Below are 26342 nucleotides of genomic sequence, written 5' to 3'. Positions count from 1 at the left end.
ATTAGTTTACTTATAGGAATGATTAGTCTCAATATTATCATTAATTTAGCTCCTTAGATAGCTCATGTGTTTTCCCGTTCCCATTGTTGTACATCGACTATATATATCTTGATGTAAAGTCACTTTTGATTAATATAGGTGAACATACCTTTGCTCCTGCTATATGGTATCAGAGCATGTCTTTTCTCTAAAGAGCCTATCCAAACCCTTATAACCAACTCTTTCATCTATTTCAATCAACTTCTTCGTGAACCTTCAAACCCTAAAAATGGCATCCAAATCTATTGTCCAAATCACAAATGCTACCTATTTTCTAATCAAATCAACTTCCAACAATTTTTACAGTGTGGCGTAAATAGATTGAATCAACGTTGATTGGTCTCGAACTTGATTCCTTCATCTCGGTCACAAGCATTCATCCCACACATTTCATATCAGACAAAGATGGTCAAAAATAGAACCTACAATTCCTTCCATGGTAGCTCCAAGATCAAGTCATCATCATCGCGATTCTTAGGAGCTATTCGGAAACCATTCAACCTCTTACCACCTCTGCTTCTACTTCCAGATATGCCTAGGAACGATTGAAATCTAGTTTTGCAAGTGCTTCATGTTCCCGAATAATCTCACTCAAATCCAGACTGATTAAAAACCCTAAAGGTAATCACTCTATTGTTGAATACCTTCAAGATATGTGCTCTATTGCAGATGATCTCTCCCTAGAACAAAGCCCTATAGCCAAAGAAGATCTTCTTGTTCACATCTTATCTTAATTAGGATAACTACAACACCATTGTGGCTTCCATAAAAGTTTGAGAAAGTCCTCTATCTTACCCATAACTCTTTGACAAATTAAGTGAATTTGAAAGATCACTTCAAGAAGCTACACCAAACTCTGAACCAATTCTGGATACTGTTAATTACACCACCCATCAACAAGGACGACAACACTACCGATACCCATCTAAAACCTTTGGCTCATAGAAAGGTGGCGGACGCAATAAAAGAGGAACAAGTCGCTCATTTTAGACAACATCTAAGCCACATGGAAGCCGACAAACTCACAATAACAGGTTCTGCCAATTCTATAATATTGTTGGGCATCAGACTCGAGACTGCCGAAAATTGTCCAAGTTTTTGAGAGACAACAACATTACCATCAACAACCTTGATTCAACAACTCCTTTAACAATTGTTACAACATAATGATCAACATTTATTCATCTAACCTGGTTATTTGACAGTGGTTCATCAAAACATGTCACCTCTGATCGATCCATACTTCATAACATCTTTGAATACGGGGGACCTGATGAGATAATACTTGGTGATGATAAAGGTTTGAAACTATATGATGTTGGATTGAAACACATTAACACACCACTAAAAACCTTATCTTTACCAAATGTGTTATGTGTTCCAAATTAACATGGAAACCTTATATCCATTGCTAAACTTTGTAAGACTCACCAAGTTTCTGTTGAATTTTTTCCCTCTCATTTATTTGTGAAGGATCTTCGCACGGGGGCGCATCTCATGCCAGGGTAGAACCTTGAAGATGTTTACTATGTCAACCTCCCATCCAGATTGCAACTCAATGCCACCACAAAAATCTCTCCACTTTCCTAGCACCACAAATTAGGCCATCCATCCATCAAAGTATTCAAGTCTCTTGTCTCAAACATAAGTCTTAGCTCTAAGCAAATTTCTTATTCTAGTATGCATTAATCTTCTTGCTCCATCAGTAAAAGTCACTTACTACTTTTGGTCCAAATTCATTCATTGTTACAAAACCGCTTCAATTAATATATTCGGATGTGTGGGGTCTTGTTCAAACTTCCACAAAAAATACCATTTCAATCTTCATCATCCCATCCTCCAACCCCTACTTGTCAACCTACTTCACCATTGTCAGATGCAACTCCTCACTTACACACACTTCTACTTCACATACCCCACCATCCACACTGCAAACTCGTACATCTACTCATATTTCACCTCCCACCAACTCGTGTCCAACCCCAACCATCTCCATTTCTCATAATGATAATTACATTCCCTCACCTGCCTCCCCTTTACCACAATGAACCAAAAATAAAAACCCAAAATACTTTAACCTATTTTTCATAAATTCCACCACCCTTCATCCCACCCCTTCCACAATTCAACCCAACAATCACACTCAATCTCTCAAAGATCCCCAGCGATGACATGTCATGGATCAATAGTTTAATACTCTCATGCAAAATGGAACTTGGGAATTAGTTCCAAGAGCTTCTCACAACCCAATTGGATGCAAATGGCTATTTCGGGTCAAAAGGATTCCCAATGGTACTATTTCAAAATATAAAGCTCATTTGGTTGCCAAGGGGTTCCTTCAACAATACAGGAAAGATTATTTCAACACATTCAGTCCAGTTACAAAACTAGTTACTATTTGAATCATCCTCTCTCTCTCTCTCTCTCTCTCTCTATATATATATATATATATATATATATATATATATATATATCAAAATTGGCCCCTATGACAACTTGACATGAACAATGCCTTTCTTAATGGAACTCTACATGAAGAAATCTTCATGACTCAACCACTTAGATTCATTCATCCCTAATTCCCAAACCATATATGTAAACTTAGAAAATCCCTCTATGGTCATAAACAAGAACCGAGAGCTTGGTACATGGAACTCACAAGTTTTCTTCATACTTGTGGTTTTAGGAAATCAAGGGCTGATGCTTCTTTATTTATCTATAATCATGACAACAGTTTGTGTTTCTATACGGTCTATGTCGATGGCAATGTACTTACAGGTAACAATACCGAATTTGTAAACCAATTCATTCATTCCTTAGCCAAGAGGTTCTCCATCAAAGACTTAGGTCCCTTTCATCACTTCCTTGGTATTGAATTAATTCCTACCCAACACGCTATTTTCCTCTCCCAACATCGACATAGTCAATACATACTAACCCATTTCAATATGGATGATGCAATAGAGGTTTCTACTCCTCTCAACTCTTTTATGGCTCTCACCACTATGGACGACTCCCCAAGTGTTGATCCTAAACCTTATCGGAAGTTAGTGGGATCCTTGTAATATTAGGCCTTCACAAGACCATATGTCTATTTTGTTGTAAATAGACTTTCCCAATTCATGCACTCGTTGTCTCAACTTCACTGGCAAACATTAAAATAGGTTCTTCGCTACCTAAAAGTCACAATTCAACATGGCCTATATGTGACATCCCCAATTTCACGGCCAGAAAAGACCGGTTTGTTTATGCTTTATTTTAAAATCAGAGTGATCGTTTAAAGAAAATGGTTGCGGAATTTGTTCCCAAAACAAGATATGATAATAATTTATCAAAACATTTCTCAAAGAGAACGTATTTTCATTTAATAATAAAACCTCGGGATGTCATGTTCAATACAACCAAAAGCATAAACATAACAAAATAGACCTTACAACAGTTATTTATAACTACTGATCTATAATTCAAAACCTCTCGTCAAGTCCACCAACTTATACTCTTGTGCCCTTACCTGTAATGCAAAGAAAACTGAGTGGGTCAGGCTTGGGAGTCTGGTGAGCATATAGGGTTTTCAATCCACAATAAAATAATTAATTTAATTTCATCAACCAATAATAACCCAATTACCCATTTCCCGTTATTCTCACTTTATATCCCTAAGACAACTAACACAAGGGGCCTAGTCTAAGAATATTTCATCGGGACGACAACACATGCTTCGGGAGTTCCTCAGCAATATAAGTCAAATAAGGCAACCATGAGGGGGATGGAATACAGCGAATGAACACCTAAGTTCATTAACACCTACAGGTTATGAGCCTGCTAGTGTTCCACTGGACTATCTGGAAAAGTCTGTGGTCGTCATCTAAATTCCGCTAGATGACTTGATTACAATGACATCGAGGCCTCTCATCCTTTTATCACAAGACAACTATCTACCCAACATTTTATTAGATAAATATACATTTTTAGACATCTAAAACCTGTATAGTATGTTCATTCAAAACACATTCCAGATAAAAGATGAGACACATAAACATAACACATATTTCATAAAGAATAAATCATATCTATGAGATTAGAAGATAACATCGATACACTCACATAACACATATACTTAGTACATTCAAACAGTACTTGTATTAAAATCGTGTTTATGAAAGGGACTATACACTCACACATATAAACAACTTTATATTATACACATAGCACGTATTTCATAGCAAATACTTAATATTTATGTGTAAGATGAAAGTGACCACACACTCACACATATAAACAATAATATATATATATATATATATATATGTATATATATATATACACACACATAACACGTATTTTATAAAATACTTCATATCTATGTGTAAGATGAAAGTGACTATACACTCACACATACAAACAACTTTATCTTATACACATAGCATATATTTCATAGCAAATACTTAATATTTATGTGTAAGATGAAAGTGACCACACACTCACACAGATAAACAACAATATATATACACATAGCACGTATTTTATAAAATACTTCATATCTATGTGTAAGATGAAAGTGACTATACACTCACTTGATCAGAAGATGATCAGACATCACTACGGCTTGTAGAAGTAGTATTCTTCGGTAGATCTGAAAGATCTTCACAAAAACCGGACTCCTCGTGGGTAGAGCTTCGGCTCGGAAACTCTTTTCTTCTCGGGATCTTCGGGCTTCGGGATATTTCTTGCATGCAAATCGAGGTAAAACGGGAGAGAGAGGAGAGAAAATAGCAACCCTAAACGGTTGGCCTTTCAAATCAATTTATAAGGCAAATTTGGCCCTTGCCACGTCGTGGCACCCTTTTTCCACGTCGTGGGCTTGGTCGTCACTGCATACGTCATCGCAAGTTGCGTCTGGGGGACTCTCGGAGGTGTCAGAAGACTTGCCACGTCGTGGTCTCTGACACAACTTTGGGGTTCGCGCCCCGAACTTCATAAATTCGTAGCTTTCGCATACGAACTCCGTTTTCGACGCTCTTTATATCGACGCGAAGGTGAGATTATGCTCTACAACTCTCGTTTAGACTCCATTGGCTAATTTTGACTTTATTTTTAATATATTATAATTATATTACTTATATATTATTTTTAGTAGGCCGGGACAGGAAAACTCCGTTCGAAATTCATAACTCCTTCATCTGAACTCCGTTTTCGTTTGTCTTTTTATTGTTGGAATACTATTGATGAGATCTTCAATTCTCATTTAGAAAGTTTTGGCTAAATATCACTCGACCTCAATCTCGAGTTTCGGGCTGCATACTTCTAATGCTGAAACTTCGAAAAATCATAACTTCCTCATCCGAAGTAAGATTTAAACGTTCTTTTTATGCACGCTCTCGGTTTAACTAACCCTACGACTTTCGTTTAGATCACTAAGGCTAGATATTGCTCTATCTTAAATTCATATTTTACGTCATTCGGCGTTGTGTCGGTTCTGTCGCGAAACTTCGACAGGTCATAACTTCTTCGTTATAACTCGGATTTCGGCATTCCTTATATGTACGAAATCCTTGTAACATATAATACAACTTAGTTAAGATTAATCCTTATAAATAATCTTCCATCAAAAAGTCATTTTTTGATGCTTATCGTCTCTAAATTGACTAGCCCGGATCTACAGGCGTTACACTATATCTTAAGTGTAGATCCTCACTTGAACTTAAAGCATTTTTTGATTCAAATTAGGGAGGGTCTCAACTAGTGGTTGCTCAACCACTGCTTATATCCTTTAACTAGGGTCAAACATTATCTCATGGCGATCAACATGTTAGAAATCTATATCACAGTCTTCCACAGGAGCGGAGTACAAAGCTTTAGCTAATGATGCGGTTGAAATCTCTTAGGTACAACATTTACTTATAGATCTTGGTGTTACAAACTCGTACTCTCCTACGATATTCTATGATAATATAAGTGCCATGTACTCATGTGTCAATCCAATATATCATTCTCGAAGGAAACATGGTACCTTGGATTACCACTTTGTCAGTGAAAAGGTAGCATACGGTTCATTAAAAGTTCTTCATATCAACTCAGCAGACAACTTGCATACACACTCACCAACCCTCTCAGTTGGAGCTCCTTCGTCCATCTTCGCTCCAAGATTGGAGTATCCGACGGATCCTCCATCTTGCGGGGGCGTATTAAGAACAATAGCACAACTGGTCAAATCATTTAAATTATTTTTGTTTATGGGAATTATTATTCTCAATATTATCACTAATTTAGCTCCTTAGATAGCTCTTGTAATTTCTCATTCCTATTGTTGTACATCCCCTATAAATATCCTCATGTATAGTCACTTTTGATTAATAGAATTGAACATACCTTTGCTCTTGTTATAATTTTGTTCGTGGCAGAACATGAAATAGTCATGGATCGCTTCCAGGGGTGAAGCCATGTCCAGTGAAAAACATTATAAATAAGAATAGAATCTGGATTATTAGAAGATCCGATGAAGTAAGGACTTGAAGCATCAATGGAAATTGAATTAAGAAAAGCTGTAGAACCATAAGTCGACATGATTGAAAAAGGAACATAGTAACCAAAAGATGAATTAAAGTGATGAATAAATGAAGATCGAACTTAGTCTGATACCATGTTAACTTCCATCATTAAAGCAAAATTAAATAAGCTTAAAGAAAAGGATGAAATCATTCTTCATTAGATCAAAAATCAATACAGAAATTACATTTATAAATGAGAACAAAGCAAAGATTAAAAAAAAAAAAAAAACCTTGCCTTCTAACTAATATTCTAACAAACTTTGTATAAAAAAGACCAAATTGCCCTTGGGCTTAACTAATAGAGTCTAACAAAGCAATTTAAATAAAAAACACTCTTCCCAATTCCAAATAAAGATTACCATATAGGAAAACTCCAACTATTATAACAATAATAATACCAAAATAAAATTAAACTCAAATAGGACCAAATATCATAATATTCTTAAAAAAGAATAAAACTAGATTATGACTCACATATGAGTACCTTCAAACATTTTTTACTTGTGGCATGGGAAATAGCTATATATAGTTGACCATGTGTGAAAACGGGTATACGCATGTATAATCCAACATTTGACAATGTACTATCAAAATACATTGTTATTTTATGGTTATATTGCGAAATAGAACTGTTTATTTCCAAAAATAGAAACTTATTTATATTCCTTCAAAATGAACCACATAAAATATAAAATGTAAAGAAACTCTAACCAATAAATATAAAAACAGTTATGTTTTTATAAAAATTAGATTACCTAAAATCATGAACAGATTCCAAGGTACCTCCATAATTTGTTGAATGAGCTATGAGTGCTCAATGAAAAGGTAGTTTGAATAACCAATTTAATCTGCCAATTCTAATATATATTTTAAAATTAAATTGATTAATTAGAGATAATTATAAGAGATCATGTCATAAGCCGCTTGGCAACTACATATTTGAAAAATCAAAAAATTGCAATGTTAACATAGTAATGGTTATAAGGATATTCACTATCCATTCTAATGTACAAAGTTTAATTTCTATAGTTTATTGAGCTCTACTAATTAATTTTTTTTTCTGCCATTCAATGGACATGCACTTCAAGATTCATTCTATGCGATGACATTTCAATTTTCATTGAGTTTAATCGATTGCATGTCAATATAGTATTTCATCTCGATTTAACCATTCTATTGAATCATGTGTGAATAATGGTTTAAATTGATTAAGAAATGTATATTACAAATGCCAAATTCATGCAAATAACGAACTTCACAAATTCAACAAAATCATTCCTTAACATTTTCAAACCAAACTTAAGAAATATTTAATATGATAAAATGAAAACTTGAGTACTAGTACACCAGATTCGTCAAATTGGGACGAAATTAAACACGGCTAAGATAGGGTACATCCGTACATGTTAAAACAAACTTAATAATTCATTTGATTGCAGACAAATTTTAAACCTTGTGACACATTATTTCCTCTCGTTGCAAGAAACTTCATACAAACAAACCAACACAATTAATATCGATATTCATTATTGACCATTAACGACTCGACAACTTTTCCTGATCTCTCCTTGACCATCTGTAAGGACTCCAACACCACCCATTCGCACCATGGACTTAGCAAATTGGGTAAAGAAAAGCCCACGATTTTGTAGAAGGTTAACTACACGAGCCGATTGTCTGTTTGTAAGTAAAGCTGCATCTGATACAAATAGACCTTTATGTTGATTTAAAGCCCGATAGTAATCAGAATCAAAGGTGAGAGAGCTTTTAGGATCCATTTCAAGAGCTGTGGCTGGATTCTGAGGGTTGGGGCACAGTCCTCTAAGTGTTTGCGCATAGCTCACGTCAAGGGAAGGATCAGCATCTCCTACACCTGTAAAGTTGTAAAGCCTTCTTGCAACGAGGGTGCAACGAGAGATCCCAATAGTATGTGCACCTATAGTACAAATACACAAACGTTTAGTAATTATGTACGTAACCCAAAATAATGAAGCATAAAGTTTTTAAAAGGCATGCATGCATGCATACACTTACATACATACGCACGTATATAAATTAAGAAGACATGTAAAATGGGTATATATATTTACCTGAAAGTGCCACAAGATCATTAAGGTTAAGGCCTTTGGTTCCAAATTGGGTCAGGAGTGTTGTGAAATTGGCGCCTGCAGATGGTAAATTGCCACCAACTTCCGACGCCAATGAGACTGTTCCATCTTTCCTTCCGGTGAAAACCGGCCACATTTCCTTTCGAAACTGCAATTTTCCGGCAAGATTAGAAAACTATCAATTCCGTGAAACAATCAGTACATATGTTTTACAACATGGTTATTTTATATATTAATTATTACATGTTGTCACATGATCATGACAATCGAGTACTTACTTGAAAGGACACGGCGTCTCTAGCAGCCAAGGCAACAATGTCGGCACACGAAACAATCCCGGGACATTTGGCTTCCAGCTTTGTCTTTATTTCATCAATAACCTCGTACCCAGAAATGGATCTGTTTGGTCCTGCTGTTTTTTCGGTTGTCTTGTTTTGTGTAGGGTCCAATAGAATCGAAGCATCACACCCCTTCAAATGCGAAAGTTTTTATTATCATTCTTTATTTTTATTTTTTTGACATAAAAAAGAAGAAGTTAAAATGAAGTACTAATAATTAAGTTACTTACTCTAACAAAGCAATCATGGTAATGAAGCCTTAGAAGCTTGGCAGCCATGGAAGGATCTGCAGAAACTTTGCTCCATACAATCTGCCTCACCGTACTTTCAACTGTAACCAAACGGTCCAAACGGCAAAGTTTCCCATAAAAGTTCATCTTCAACCCTCCACCATTACCATTACCATGACCACGACCATGGCCATTGCCACCACGACCACCGGCGCCCATGCATCCTACCACCAAAATGGAAACAAGAAACAATCCAATAATGTTTTTCATCATGTTAATTTCCTTTTATGGTTATAAGTTTGAGAATACCTTCAAGTAAAGCCCTTTATATAGGCATACCCCTCCCAATTATTGAGATTTGACTCAACTAATCTCACTAATGAAAACGATTATGAGTTTAAAAATCAATGTTGATAAGATTTTATATTGTCTTAAGTTGTAGACCTTAAATGGTTGTAAATTAGAAAAACCTTAGGATAAGTATAGAATTAATTATTAGTATCTAGAGTAAATTACATGAACAGTCCTTGTGGTTTGGTGAATTTTGAGCTTATAGTTCCTAATTTTTTTTAAACTCATACCATCCATATCATCATATGGTTTATTTGTTTCAAGTTTAATAAATTACAAACGTGAGTTATATCCTTTATAGCCTTTTCTTACTTTTTAATTGATTGATTTTATTATTTATATTAATATAATTATAATCAAAATGGGCCATCTTTTATATATATATATATATATATATATATATATATATATATATAGAGAGAGAGAGAGAGAGAGAGAGGTAGGTTCAAATGTTTCTCACATCTATTGTGTGCTAGAATGCACCAATAAAAATTAAGTAAACATTAAATATATATTAAATGATTTCCATATTTATAATTCCTTTTTATAGAAACTAATTTAATTCGTTATTAATGTCAATAATAATATTCTTTCAGAATGAATTCATATATAATATAATAAGAGTATATTCTACTAGAATACACTCTCATTTTTCATATTCTATACAATTTTATTGTATTTTAAACGAATGAGTCCTGAAATAATGTTATTGCTGACATAAAAACCTAGAAACGAATTCATTCTGAAAGAATGTTATTGCTGACATTAATGACGAATTTAATTAATTTCCATAAAAAGAAAATTATAATTATGGATATTATTTAATATACATACAATTATGGAAACCATTTAATATTTATCATTATTTAATTAAATAATAATATAATTTTACTAAATTTCTATTGGTGCATTTAGCACACAATAAATATAAAAAACACTTTAACCTAGCCCTCTATATATATATATATATATATATATATATATATATATATATATATATATATATATATATATATATATAGGTTCAAATGTGGATTGACATCTATTGTGTGGACGTATGGATAATGCTATTCTGTGAGAATTATAAAGAAAATATGTTGTTTGATAATATGAATACGTTCAATCTTATATAATTATTTTAATCATTAAGTATTTTCATTAATTAAATCGTCTATAAGGTTATTATATACTTTTTTTTTAATTATTTTCATTCTGTCAGAATGTTATCAGGATGTTTTTTGAGTCGTATTCTGTAAGAATTAACATAAATAAAAAAACGATAACTGAGAATAAAAATAAATTAGAATTAGTGAGAATCCATTAAAATAACAATAATTCTGTAAGATTGAACGTATTTACATTAATAAACAACATATTCTTTTAGAAATTTTCATAGAATAGAATTATCTACACGTCTACACAATAGTTCTTCATCCACATTATAAACAAGCCTTATATATATATATATATATATATATATATATATATATATATATATATATATATATATATATATATATATATATATATATATATATATATATATATATATATATATATATATATATATATATATATATATATCCACTCCCTTTTATCTCTTTACTCGTTACCTTCACTTTCACCCGTATATTCTCTTGCCTAAAACCTTACCATGAAAAGTCCACTGTCCATCCATGTTTGGATGAGGAGATCCAGGCTCAAACCCCAAAAAAACAACCGTGAAATTGAATATTTTTTAATAAAATTATTGAGTGAATTAGATTGTTATTTGTTAATATGCTGATAAAAATAAGATGCTTTATTTATATATATGGTAAAAAGAGTAATCTTTTATAAAATGTTACATTGTTGATTTAGGTGGTTAATAAATATAAATTTGGTATAGAGACACATGCAGGGTCCTTAAATCATGGAAATTTTGTATTAAATATTAATTGTTTCATCAACATGGAATAAAATGATCGATTGAAGAGGAAAGATCGGTTACGGTATAGTTTCATGATTTATCCAATTAAAACTATGATTTTGATTTGATAAATTTGATGAATACATTATTTATAAACGCGGTTTCTTTATAATAATTTAAGAATTATCTATAACTATCGTTAAAAATATATTATAATTTTTTAAAAGCTTATTTATTTGACTAATTTTACTATAAATTCCTACTTTCCTTCGTTAATTCCCGATTTATGCGTTGTTGTACTAATAAAACATTAACATCTCAATCATCAATACCATCATTTATATTTTATGTTACCTATAAAAATGTTCGAAAGAATATTGCGATACATTAAGTGAAATGGTGCATGAATCGCCTCTTTTTTTAATATGCATTTGTCTAATGAATTATTTTAAGTAAATGTGTAATCGGGAAATATAAAAAATTGCACTAATCAACATTTTTTAATTCGCTTCGGATATGAATGTAAAGTCTCGTATTAGATTTTATTACCTCATTCTGTCCGACAACTCATATTCAGAAAGAAGTCAAAGGTTTTCTCATAATTAACACGTTAAAGATGTAAAGTATATATTGTATTAGATTCTTAAAAATTTCATATTTTTTATCGAGTTGGAGGTCATCAATTTTTAAAGGAGTAACTAGTAAGGTCGTTAATTTTTTTTTGCTTTGTGTATTTGGATTATGAAAACGAAAAAAAAAATCCCATAAAATTTAAATTACCATAAAATGACTAAATTATCGTCATATATCATCACAAGGAAATCCAACATAACCGGTCATTAATGACTTTTCTTTTAAAATGTTCTAAATGTAATGGTTTTGAAAAAAAATATGTAAATGGTTGATAATCATGAACATTTGTATAACTTTGATCATGGTGAGAAGTACATTCGTGTTGAGTGAAATCTAATGTGAAATAAAGAAATCATTAAAGGATGTTGTTTGTTTTTTTTTTGTAAAAAACATATTCAGATATTTTATTGTTGTGCGGCGCAGCATAAACGCAACAATTTTTATCTCGTAGTTGTTTGTTTTTTTATAAACCTTCGAAGTAAAAAAACATTAGCGTGTGTTCTGTTTGGGACAACACCTGTATTGCCTCTTCTAACCTTTTTTTTTTTTGAAATCTTGATGAATCTTGATTATATGTTGTTGAATTCTTGTTTTATTTTTTTTTTTCGTTTTGTTTTTGTTTATTCTTGTTGAATTATTTTTTCGTTTTTTCATATTGAATAATGATAATTTGTTACTGAAATATTATCAAATCTTGTTAAAATGTCATACATTATTAAATTTTCTGTATTAAAAAACTATTTTCAATATATAAAATCAGTTTATTTTAATTTTTTAATATCTGCAGCAACATGTAGATATTAAAAAATAAACACATTTTTTATTACAATCTGCAGCCGTTTGGTCCACATCTTCTGCTGCAGATGGTTGAAGAGATGGTCCGCAGACTTCATGAATTTTTTTTCAAAAAAACAAACAACGTGTAAGTGATCAAGAGAGCGATTTCTACTAATATGATGATATTAACTTCTAATTACTAATCAACCATTTAAAAAAACTAAAAAATAAAAATAAAAAACTAAGCGATCAAGTAAGTTGGTCAACATGTGACTAACCCATTTAGTATATGTTTTACCTTTTAGATTGAAGGTTCAAAGTTTTAATCCCGGTATTAGTGAAATAACATGTATTTATTGATAAGTTTAAGAGCTCACAAAAGATATTACTATGAAAAAATAATATTGTGAGGGTGTTATATGCCCTATTCTTAAACATAAAGCATTCATAAATTACCAACTTGATCTCTATGTTTAAACCAAAAAGGAAGTTTGAGTGTTATAAATCACTTATTATTTTTAGTAATTGAAAAACATGGAATTAAATAAGTTGTTGGTTCCTGCCTATTACAAATAATGTCTTTTCTATTTGCTCATAAAGTGATGGAAAAAATTAGCATGGAATGAAAACAAACTACCATAAGTTCTTGCCTATTACAAATAAAGTCTTTTCTATTTTCTCGTAAAGTGATGGAAAGAATTAGCATGGAATGAAAACAATCCACCATATGCTCATCTCTCTACCACAATCCAAATCTAAATGAAAGTTGAATCTACTTAGAAAACCCCACCACATAAAATGATAACCCCACCACATAAAATGATATATTGTGATAAGAATGACTCTATGAATATGAACACAATAAAATTGCATACTAAATTCTTAAACTATATCCAAAAATTAAACTATAGATAATCTATTAAAGAGTTAATTCAAAAACGAGATGTAAAATAAAATAAGATAAATCAAAAAGAATTTTGAAGACAATTTTTAAGAATAAAAACCATTGACTTATAATTGTTGGAACCTAGTATTGGATTACTGAAAGACGTTCTTTCATCGGGTTAGCCGTTGTCCAAACTTATCTATAGAGTAAAGTTTACTTTTGTTACAAGTTGATTTTTGTTGGGTCATAATATCGATTCAATTTCCAAGTTCTTTTTGATTCACCTAATTTGGCTACATTCCCACCTTCTTTTTTATTTTAGACTTTAGATGATTTACTTTTTTGTTTACAATGTAGTTGAACATGTAGAGTGCTTACCTAGTGTAATTTAGACTTGATAAATGAGAAAAAATGATTTATATTTGGTTGCTACTACATAACACCGAAAATTTAAGGTTGTGTTAGAATGATGAGTCCTAGACGCCGTCCATAATGCCCATATATATTTAAAGATTTTAAAAGTTTGTATAGAAAAAAATTTCAATGATCCAAATAAGACGAGTCAAAAATACATATTAATAACTCTTTCTCAATAAAAAAAATTTCATACATTTATATATCTCGTCCACAAACACACATTCAATGTATTTAATCGAAATGCTAAAAAGACAAACAAAAATGAATGCATCTTTAAGTACAAAATCCACTACTTTGCACAACTCTCTTTCTTAGTTTGTCTATTGAAAAATTATCAAATTCGAATATATAATATGAGGTTAAATTTCAGTATGAAAAAGTCAATCAACAAAAGAATATCAGAAACCTTGAACATAAAAAGATAACAAAACACTTATAACTAAATCTCTATGATTTATTTTAATTGGATTTTATTCTTTTTAATATAACATTAGTAAAGTTGGCGCACCCTTATATTTAAAAAAGTTTCTGACAGATTTGACCTTAAGCCTATACTTAATGCCGTTGACAACTCATAGCCAAATGCGATTTTAAAATTTTAAACCATAGTTTGTGCACGATAGAGAAAGTCTTTAAAGTTACTTTTTTTTTTTTTTTTTTTTTTTTTTATTTTAATAATGTGATTCCATCACATGATCGAGAACGTGTTGTGGAAAAGATCATATTTTTGGTAATTATCACACGGTTTTGTTTCAACTTCGTCCTTATCAATAATATATCTTGATATCTCCATTTTACTACTTAATTCAAGCTTTAATTTTCATTATAGTTTTTACACGATCAAAACATCGTATGATTAGTGCTAATGCTTAATGTTATCGAGCTGTTAAGCTTGGGCCACATTAAATGTTAGCTAGCTCAACTCATGTAGTCGAATGAATGAACCATTTGGTTGTAACTATAAGTTTAAACTCGCCAAACCTTTTGATCAGTCAAAGTAGCTAATGAATTGTTCTATCTATAAAATTTCATTCCAAAAGTCAAAAGACATTTATCTTATACTACGAGAGAATATAAATATAAAAATGACACTAGTATTTGTTAAAACAAATTAACATATAGTTTATTTGCAAAGTTTGGAAGTTTACCAAATCAACGTCGTATGTACAATACGAAGTCAAGCCGGTGATTAGGATTCGGTTATTGTTTGTATTATTAAATGGACAAAACTACAAATTTGGTCCTTGTGGTTTGTAAAAAACTTTGGATAGGATCCAAAAAGTTTCCAACTTGCATAGAAGGTCCAAAATTAGAAATTTTCTGTGAATTTGGTCCTAAAAAACCTGAAAAGACTATTATGCCCTTTTAATTTCCATTTTATATTTTCTATATTTACTTTAACACTATTTTAACTTTAAAATAATAATAAAATCAAAAGGATTATATATCCCACCCACTATATCCACCGTACCTTCCCTTTTCTCTCTTCCCCTTCTATCTCTTTCGTGTCCTCATTCTGCTAACCCACCTTCGACACCTTCGACGAGTCCCACCCATTCACCATCGTCATTAAGAAAGTGGAAGGGCAATACTTGATAAAAAAAACATAATCTGCCATCTTGGGTTAATCTGTGATTGAACAACAGGTGGGAACTCACACACAGATTGTGTGTGTGTCTGTGTGTGTGATAAAGATAACAAAAAGACGAACGATGAGATTAAGAAAACGATAACACCACTTTCGCACCACTACTCCTCAATTGCTGACCAGATCAATTTCCTAAAATTGATATTTGTTTGGATCGATCATCAAGAGGTCGACCAAAGGGGATGTCGATGATAGGTTGATGGAATGGTGCACCAGAGCAGATTATTGGAAAGGAAGCCAACCGGAGATGATACGGTGGCCCTAGGCGGAGCTGTCAACGGTTTAGCAGTACGCAACACTATTGATTGCTCAATGAACATGAATCTGAAATGCAAACTCAAAACAGATCTCTTTAATCTGGTACACGTAAGTTAGTGGAATTAGGAACTCATGGTTGAAGCATGAATGTGCAGCTGATAAGTCATTCCAGGATCTGGGTTTAATCCACTGTTGTAGGAACTCATACAGAAGGTCGATGATGGTTTCATTGGGGTTGTTGATGGAGAAATCATGGAGACCGAGTTTCTGTTTATGGCCTCAAACCTTGTGAAGGAGGCAGTCGAAAGATGCTTGATCTCTGGGTGATTCTGAAATGTCAATTGGGTGGTTGAGGAGGATGATTTACAAATGACAATGGTTGTGAAGAAGATGAGATTGAGAAGAAGATCTAGGTATTGTGTTGGGAGAAAAAGCCGTATATGTGTGTGTGTGAGAGAGAAAGAGAGCATATGGGATGTTATTTTTTATTTCTTAAAATAAAAAAGTATTAAAATAAATAAATAAAAATACAAAAAAGAAATTAAAAGGGCAAAACCGTCATTTCAGGTGTTCTAAGGACCAAAACCACGGAAAGGTTTTGATTTTGGACTTCCCATGCAAGTTGAAACCTTTTTGGACCCTATCCAAAGTTTTTTAGAAACCACAAGGACCAAATTTGCACTTTTGTCTATTAATGTAACGCCCTGTTTATTTAAATAAATTAATAGATATAATTCCTTGACTAATTTGTAAAGAATTATGGAGTTTAGGGTTAAAAAGGTAAACCCTGGATTAGTTTTGCAAAGATTCTCAAGGGGGAGGGTTGTTTTAGTAAATCTGGACTTAATTTGTAAAGGAATTGAAAGGGCAGGGTTTAATTGGTAACTTATAGACTTCTTTTGAAGGAATTTCATGGAGGAGGGGCCAAAGTGGTCGTTATGGCAAAGATTTGGTGGGGGACGGGGTATATAGCTTCGTTACCAGTCATGCCCTAGCCCTAAGCCCCTTATGTTGCAGCCGCCATCGTCGGGATTCTCCAGCCGCCGATCTCACCCTTCTCCGACGTACATCGCCGCCTTCCTCGTCTGTGAAGCCATAGAAACAAGACCACGGTGGGGCCGCCATATCAGTCGACGACGAGGCCGGGAGACGCCAACCGCCACCGTGACTTCCCGATATAGTGGTTAGAAGAAGCGAAACCCACCTCCGGTGAGCACCTCAGTCGCCATGCGTGACCCCAGTCGCAGTCGCTTTTTGGTCGCGTTTTTCCGATCAGCTGAGCCGCCGAGTGTAATAGTTTTTTAGCTCCGAGCGAAGGCAGTTGACGACGTGGTTTTCGGGTCGGTGTGAGTCGCCTTTGTTCCGCCATCCTCCTCCTTCTTTTTCTGTCGCTGCTCATAGTATGACTCGATTGTTCCAGCGTCGTTCGGACCACCCTTCGCCATTGTTTCCCAACAGACGAGTGGCCGCCGCCACTCCGAGCAACTGATGTACGATGCTGCTGCCGCCGCTCCGGGGTTCTACCATCGCCAAGCACCACCAGGTGGTGGTTGTGTTACTTTTCCAAGCATAAGGGTGTGTGTGTGTGTTATTTTAGTGATGTATGATTGGGATTGTTTGATCGGAAAGCCGGGAATAGCCACCGCCACCACCGTGAGGTGGTGGCTGCCGCCAAGCACCACCGCCGGCCACCATGGTGTGGCAGTGTGTGTGTGTTAGTTAGTGTGTTAGTGTGTGTGGTTATGTTTTGATCAAACATTGTAATTGTAATTATTTTGGTTAATAATAAAATTAGTTGTAATCACCACCGTAAGGTGGTGGCCGCCGCCGTGAGCCGCCATCGACCACCACTACCCGAGGTGGTAGTGGGTGGTGCCCCGCTAGCAAACCCTAATGGGCTTAGAGATTTGATTTGGGCCTATTGGGCCATGTTTGAGTGGAAACCCTAATTAGGGTTTAGAAAACCTTAATTGTGATTAATTGGGCCTTAGTCTCATTGGGCCCACTTGTGGGCCATTGGGATTGGATTGTGAATTAAGCCCAAACTATTCCATGCCATTTATCTAGTAGATTTAAGGACTTAATGGATTAAGTCCTTAATGAGCTAATTGAGAAAATATTAATATTTGGGAATTTATCAAGGACACACGAGAATTATTTAATAAGTGAAATATTAAATAATAGTCATTGGCAGAAATTAATCAAAGCAATAATAGACTTAATGGATTAAGTCCCTAGTGTGTTAAGTCCTTAGCGGGTTAAGTAAGAAACACTTAACCCTAGTTATCATTTGATGTGAAACCCTAATTTCACTTGGGTTTATTGTTGGGCCTTCCTTTTTGGGCCTTGATGATCGGGTTATTAATGGGCCATCCAAAGTCAAGCAATTAGACTAGAATATTTAATGGGCCTAGGGTAAGGCCCATGTAAGGGGCTTAGGCCTAATTTGGAAAATTGGGCCATGTGTTGGGCTTTAAGTCCCTAGTTGACTTTGGGCCTATGGTTTGGGCCTTGGGCTTGGGTAAGCCAAGCTAGGGGTAATGTAGTAATTATCCAAAGCATGTATTTTTAGTTATGTGTTAGAACCCAATTATTAATTGGGTGTTATTTGGTGTTGATAGTTCGGGAATCTGTCAACCAGCAGCTGGGGTGGAGTCTGCGGGACTTCAGCAGTGTGGGATTGTGTCTACGGGACTTCAGCAGTGTGAGGTGAGTTTCCTTCCAGTAGGAACGGGTCTACGGCCACAATGCCGGCGCGTTTAGTTAGCAGTAGTTCCGGACTTCAGTCCGATGCAGTAGTTCCGTATGCTTGGTGTCTTTGTGATACAGACAGGGTATGAGTTATGTGTTCCGGACTATGGTCCGATGCAGTATGCGGTATGTGTTTAGATTATATGCTATGTTCAGTTAGTTTTGGACCTCGGTCCGATGCAGTAGTTAGAGTGCTTGATGTCTTTGTGATTCAAGCATGTTTTATGTTATGTGTTCCGGATTCTGTTCCGATGCAGTATGCAGTATATGTATTCATGCTAGTTGATATGTTTATGCTATGTTATGATCAGTCAGTTCCGGACTTCGGTCCGATGCAGGGGACAAGGTCCCAATCAGTTCCGGACTTCGGTCCGATGCAGTTAGTTCCGGACTTCGGTCCGATGCAGAGGGCAAGGCCCTGGTTAGTTCCGGACTCCGGTCCGATGCAGTTTCCGGACTTCGGTCCGATGCAGAGGGCAAGGCCCTGGTTAGTTCCGGACTCCGGACCGATGCAGTTTTCGGACTCCGGTCTGATGCAGTTTCCGGACTTCGGTTCGATGCAGAGGGCAAGACCCTGGTTAGTTTCCGGACTTTGGTCTGATGCAGTGGGCAAGGCCCAGTAGATGCTTTATATGTTATAGTATGGTATGTGGTGGTTTGGGGGAGCTCACTAAGCTTCGTGCTTATGGTTTTCAGTTTTGGTTTCAGGTACTCAGTTTTAAAAGAGGAGCTCGGGAAGATTGCAGTGCACACACCATTTGTTCAGCCTGGGATGTTTATACTCTGATATATTTGACAATTGTTAAAATATTTTGAGATACATTCTTTATGATTCTTATATGACGATTGATGAACAGAGTTTTATTACTAATTTTAAAAGAAATTTTCGGGTCGTATTTTTGGGTCGTTACAAGTTGGTATCAGAGCCTTGGTTTGAGGGATTCAAACATACTTGAGAGTGTGTTTGGACTCAAACTAAGGAAGTGGTATAGAGTTTTCAAAGAAAAACCATGGTTACAAAAGGATTTTGAGAAAAGAAAACAATTTTTGAAAAGTATAAAGAAAAGAGTTTTAGAAAAAGCAAAAAGAGTTTTGAAAAGAGAAAAGGGTGTGGTACATGCAATCAACCGAGCTCAAGTAAGTACTCCCAAATTACCCATTCAAGTTATGTTATGATTATCAGTTCCAGTTTCAGTTTCAGTTTCAGCTTCAGTCTCAGTAGAACAGCATGCTAGAATAGGACTAAGGATCTAGGATGATGCCTTAAGTGCCTGCTTTATGTGTTTCAGCTTGATAAGAATTTCATGCTAGTAATGAGTAGACAGTAGTAGGATAGCCTGTGTAGGTTATGCCTGATAGTGTGAGCTTAGCATTGTATGCTAGTACAGTTTCTCGTTATGAGAATAGTTTTGCGTGAGTATGTTTCCTTTATCCGAATGCTGCTTGCTTTGTGCTTTGTGGGACTCTGAGTGATGGGAGTTAGCCATTAGGTGAATACGTCACACCACGTGAGATCAGGGTTGAATAATCTCAGAGTGCTGGATTTGGCCCTATTGCGCAGCTCTTGTTTGAGTCCAACCGTTGTAGGGACAAGACTTTTACTCGAAGGATTATCCGAGCCTCATTGCATGTGATGGTATTCAGGTGGTGGCTAATTGGCATTACAAGGAGGCCTTCAGCAGCTGAGGACTGGTTTGGGTGGAGTCAGAAGTTCCCTAGGGAAAGCCTAGGAAGGTAGTAGTAGAGATCAGTAGCAGTAGAGTGACTTGGTGGAGTCGAGGCAGTTCTTGAGGAAAGTACGGATAGATGTGGAAGGTAGTATGGGCCCGTACTACTGAAAGTAGAGGATCCGTACTCGAATCAAGGAAGGCTGAGATGAATCCAGGGAACTTGTAGTGTGTGAGATCCCTCAAGATTGGGTGAGTATTGTGATGTTAGTGATGGCATGTTGCCGAGTATAGTGACGCTACGTGGTAGACCAGATGGTAGTTCTGGTGTCGACAGGGGATCAGGCTCGGACTCTGGAGTCGGGCAGATTGATGATCTGATGAGAGAGTTCATCTCATTTGAGAATTTTGCGCAGTATCACCGACCAGACTCCTGTGATCCTCAGTGAGATCAAGGAGGGCATTATGGAAATTTGTGATGAGAGGCCGAGTGCATTCTGCACTGAGATAGCAGTCATGATAGAGACCCATACGTTGATGTTTCGGGAATTCACAGTTTGTGAGGCTTCAGATGGTCAGGGGGTTAGGGACCCCATTGTTAGCGGCAGATGGTTGGCAGATGTTGCCAACACATTTCGTACCAAATGTTGTCTCGAAAGGAGACAAGGTCTGACTTACTTCCTATCTCCTGAGGGATAGATCACGAGATTGATAGGAAGAGGTTGGTAGTGAGTTGAGTGGTGACGTGGTTGATGTTATGTCATGAGATGACTTCCAGACCAGATTATGGGCAAAGTGTGCCCAGGCGATTGAGGCGCAGCAGTTGGCGCAAGAGTTGTTAAGATCTCCACTAGATGACTAAGACTGTGGCAGAGATCATTACCAAGTCTCAGGAAAGAGCTTATATGGTACCACAGTATGCAGCAGATGAGGAAACGAAGAAGATAAGTTATCAGAACATATTGTAGAATGATAGCAGGGAGATTGTGAGTATCTCGGGGTGCAAGACCCTGAATGATATGACTTCTAGAGCTCGAGAGCGGGATATTGACTTAGAGAACATTGTTAAGAGGGAACCAGATCAGTTGCTTATAGTAAAGGGTCTCGGGAGGAGACCGTAGATTTCAGATCAGCTACTGAGAGGCCAGTGGGGTCAGAATCGGTGCAGCACTTGTGGGAAAACTGCACAAGGGAGACTTTGGTTCCAAGGGTTGAGTAAGTGTAACTCTGTGTTATCCTCGGTTCGTGTCTGAATTACACTTTCAATAGATGCCATATGCCAATTGCATGCCGAGGAGCATTAGTGAGTAGTGTTAGAGCAATTCCCCAGATTATGGGATTGAGAAAGTACAACGTCATCTTGCTTTATTCCAAGACTGAGGAGCAGCACGAGAAGCACCTGCGGGAGGTGCTAGAGACTTTGAGGAGGGAGATAATTTTTGCAAGGTTCTCCAATTGTGAGTTATGGTTGCGCGGGGTGCAATTTCTTGGGCACCTTGTAAATTAGAAGGGTATTCTGGTCGATCCGGCCAAGTTAGAGGCCGTGATGCAGTGGGAGATTCCGAGGTTTCCAATTGAGATTCGGAGCTTCCTAGGTCTGGCAGGTTATTACCGAAGATTTATTCGAATTTTTTTAGAGTTGTGTGATCTTTTGGATTAGCTAGTGTTGAAACACTAGCAATGGTAAGTGTGGTTTCTATCAGATTGGTCATGGGTGGCGAGAAGGATTGGGAATTCTTCCAGTTTTGTGTGCAGTAGGGCATTAGCTGAATCAAAGTGGGGGAGAATCACCCAAGGATTCAGAAGCGAGGCAGTTTTGAGACTAGGATAAGTTTCGCATCCTTATTGGGAAGGAAGATAGCCCAAGTGGTTGTATGGTTTGAGGATAGTGTGAGATGGAAGTTCGGAAAAGCATGCCAATAAGGAGATCGCGTTCTCGTGATGTTACTAGTAAGCCTTAGGGAATCAGGTTTGGGATTCCATTCAGGACATGAGTTCAGTTGAGTGCGGGGCAAGCGCGTGTTCGATCCAGTATCAGAGTGTTGTAAGCCTGCGGGTGTAGCCGTAGCATTCACTAGTAGTCAGATAGCATCAGAGTGTTGTAAGCCTGCGGGTGTAGTCGTAGCATTCACAAGATTAGCAGATAGTACTAGAGTGATGTGAGTCTGTGGGTGTAGCCGCAGCCTTCACTAGGTTGGTAGATAGCGTGAGTGCGATGTTAGGACGCAGAAAGATCAGTAGTACTCACCATTCAGGTATAGCAGTAAGGATATGGAAATCCATGGATTGGATTTCGAGATTTCCCATACGGATTAGACCTGGTTAAGCCAGTGATAAGACTGTAGAAGCGCCACTACAGAGAAGAGAGCAGAGAAGCAGTGGACTGCTTGAGGTCATTTATAACATAAGGCTACCAATGATCATGTAGCAATCGCATTTAGCTTTGGGTTTTGGTGACGTCAGGATTCGACGCATGGAACCAATCAGTTAGAGTAGAAGGCCGTTAGGGCCACAGTGACGAGATAACTAGTAGCAACTAGATCCATAGAAGGATTTTGTTCAGAAGTTGTGCGAGGCGGCTAAGTAGGGAGTCCTTTGGCTCTGCAGTTGGGCTGGAACCCGATATTTCAGATGATTGGCGGAAAAATTGAGACCCGGTAGGTCTCGGTAGCTGTCGGGAAGCAGCCATGTGGCAGCATATAGTTTCAGACAGTTCAGTGTTTTCAGGCAGATCAGGGATTCAGACAGTTTTTGGTCTCCATCAGTGATGGTATTTGAGGATCTCATGTATGATAAGCGTAAGAGATTGCTGATTAATTCTTATTCACCCCCCGCGGGGTTTAGCTATAATGATTCAGTATGAGTGGTCTGTTAGGGATTCAGATCATCTAGAGATAGAAAACGTCAGACAGAGTACATGAGAGCTTGTTGCGAGGGATTAGTTCGCCTGAAAATGTTAGGGCTTTGTGATGATTGGTCACAGCTACCTCGAGAAGGTTAGGGTGCGCCCAGGTTGGTGACCATGTTACTTGAGTGGTTAGCGAGTAAGGTATGATAAGGATCGATTTCGAGGACGAAATCTAATTTAAGTGGGGGAGAGTTGTAACGCCCTGTTTATTTAAATAAATTAATAGATATAATTCCTTGACTAATTTGTAAAGAATTATGGAGTTTAGGGTTAAAAAGGTAAGCCCTGGATTAGTTTTGCAAAGATTCTCAAGGGGGAGGGTTGTTTTAGTAAATCTGGACTTAATTTGTAAAGGAATTGAAAGGGCAGGGTTTAATTGGTAACTTATAGACTTCTTTTGAAGGAATTTCATGGAGGAGGGGCCAAAGTGGTCGTTATGGCAAAGATTTGGTGGGGGACGGGGTATATAGCTTCGTTACCAGTCATGCCCTAGCCCTAAGCCCCTTATGTTGCAGCCGCCATCGTCGGGATTCTCCAGCCGCCGATCTCACCCTTCTCCGACGTACATCGCCGCCTTCCTCGTCTGTGAAGCCATAGAAACAAGACCACGGTGGGGCCGCCATATCAGTCGACGACGAGGCCGGGAGACGCCAACCGCCACCGTGACTTCCCGATATAGTGGTTAGAAGAAGCGAAACCCACCTCCGGTGAGCACCTCAATCGCCATGCGTGACCCCAGTCGCAGTCGCTTTTTGGTCGCGTTTTTCCGATCAGCTGAGCCGCCGAGTGTAATAGTTTTTTAGCTCCGAGCGAAGGCAGTTGACGACGTGGTTTTCGGGTCGGTGTGAGTCGCCTTTGTTCCGCCATCCTCCTCCTTCTTTTTCTGTCGCTGCTCATAGTATGACTCGATTGTTCCAGCGTCGTTCGGACCACCCTTCGCCATTGTTTCCCAACAGACGAGTGGCCGCCGCCACTCCGAGCAACTGATGTACGATGCTGCTGCCGCCGCTCCGGGGTTCTACCATCGCCAAGCACCACCAGGTGGTGGTTGTGTTACTTTTCCAAGCATAAGGGTGTGTGTGTGTGTTATTTTAGTGATGTATGATTGGGATTGTTTGATCGGAAAGCCGGGAATAGCCACCGCCACCACCGTGAGGTGGTGGCTGCCGCCAAGCACCACCACCGGCCACCATGGTGTGGCAGTGTGTGTGTGTTAGTTAGTGTGTTAGTGTGTGTGGTTATGTTTTGATCAAACATTGTAATTGTAATTATTTTGGTTAATAATAAAATTAGTTGTAATCACCACCGTAAGGTGGTGGCCGCCGCCGTGAGCCGCCATCGACCACCACTACCCGAGGTGGTAGTGGGTGGTGCCCCGCTAGCAAACCCTAATGGGCTTAGAGATTTGATTTGGGCCTATTGGGCCATGTTTGAGTGGAAACCCTAATTAGGGTTTAGAAAACCTTAATTGTGATTAATTGGGCCTTAGTCTCATTGGGCCCACTTGTGGGCCATTGGGATTGGATTGTGAATTAAGCCCAAACTATTCCATGCCATTTATCTAGTAGATTTAAGGACTTAATGGATTAAGTCCTTAATGAGCTAATTGAGAAAATATTAATATTTGGGAATTTATCAAGGACACACGAGAATTATTTAATAAGTGAAATATTAAATAATAGTCATTGGCAGAAATTAATCAAAGCAATAATAGACTTAATGGATTAAGTCCCTAGTGTGTTAAGTCCTTAGCGGGTTAAGTAAGAAACACTTAACCCTAGTTATCATTTGATGTGAAACCCTAATTTCACTTGGGTTTATTGTTGGGCCTTCCTTTTTGGGCCTTGATGATCGGGTTATTAATGGGCCATCCAAAGTCAAGCAATTAGACTAGAATATTTAATGGGCCTAGGGTAAGGCCCATGTAAGGGGCTTAGGCCTAATTTGGAAAATTGGGCCATGTGTTGGGCTTTAAGTCCCTAGTTGACTTTGGGCCTATGGTTTGGGCCTTGGGCTTGGGTAAGCCAAGCTAGGGGTAATGTAGTAATTATCCAAAGCATGTATTTTTAGTTATGTGTTAGAACCCAATTATTAATTGGGTGTTATTTGGTGTTGATAGTTCGGGAATCTGTCAACCAGCAGCTGGGGTGGAGTCTGCGGGACTTCAGCAGTGTGGGATTGTGTCTACGGGACTTCAGCAGTGTGAGGTGAGTTTCCTTCCAGTAGGAACGGGTCTACGGCCACAATGCCGGCGCGTTTAGTTAGCAGTAGTTCCGGACTTCAGTCCGATGCAGTAGTTCCGTATGCTTGGTGTCTTTGTGATACAGACAGGGTATGAGTTATGTGTTCCGGACTATGGTCCGATGCAGTATGCGGTATGTGTTTAGATTATATGCTATGTTCAGTTAGTTTTGGACCTCGGTCCGATGCAGTAGTTAGAGTGCTTGATGTCTTTGTGATTCAAGCATGTTTTATGTTATGTGTTCCGGATTCTGTTCCGATGCAGTATGCAGTATATGTATTCATGCTAGTTGATATGTTTATGCTATGTTATGATCAGTCAGTTCCGGACTTCGGTCCGATGCAGGGGACAAGGTCCCAATCAGTTCCGGACTTCGGTCCGATGCAGTTAGTTCCGGACTTCGGTCCGATGCAGAGGGCAAGGCCCTGGTTAGTTCCGGACTCCGGTCCGATGCAGTTTCCGGACTTCGGTCCGATGCAGAGGGCAAGGCCCTGGTTAGTTCCGGACTCCGGACCGATGCAGTTTTCGGACTCCGGTCTGATGCAGTTTCCGGACTTCGGTTCGATGCAGAGGGCAAGACCCTGGTTAGTTTCCGGACTTTGGTCTGATGCAGTGGGCAAGGCCCAGTAGAT

At 37.2% G+C, this 26342-nt stretch overlaps 1 protein-coding gene across 1 annotated transcript; it reads right to left on the bottom strand.

Annotated features, from left to right (window-relative positions):
- Positions 1 to 7866: 7866 nt before the first annotated feature.
- On the bottom strand, positions 7867 to 9565 carry LOC111885102 (peroxidase 24). The gene is made up of 4 exons (XM_023881395.2): positions 9264 to 9565; positions 8974 to 9165; positions 8678 to 8843; positions 7867 to 8523 (listed from the first exon to the last, which is right to left on the bottom strand). Exons 1-4 carry the CDS (start codon positions 9534 to 9536, stop codon positions 8114 to 8116), a joined length of 1041 nt encoding a protein of 346 aa, XP_023737163.1. The 5' UTR covers positions 9537 to 9565; the 3' UTR covers positions 7867 to 8113.
- Positions 9566 to 26342: the final 16777 nt, after the last annotated feature.

This window comes from Lactuca sativa, chromosome 6, assembly GCF_002870075.4.
Source record: "Lactuca sativa cultivar Salinas chromosome 6, Lsat_Salinas_v11, whole genome shotgun sequence".
Taxonomy (NCBI): Eukaryota; Viridiplantae; Streptophyta; class Magnoliopsida; order Asterales; family Asteraceae; genus Lactuca; species Lactuca sativa.
The sequence above is the reverse complement of the archived record's forward strand: the minus strand, read 5'-3'. Positions and strand labels throughout refer to the sequence as shown.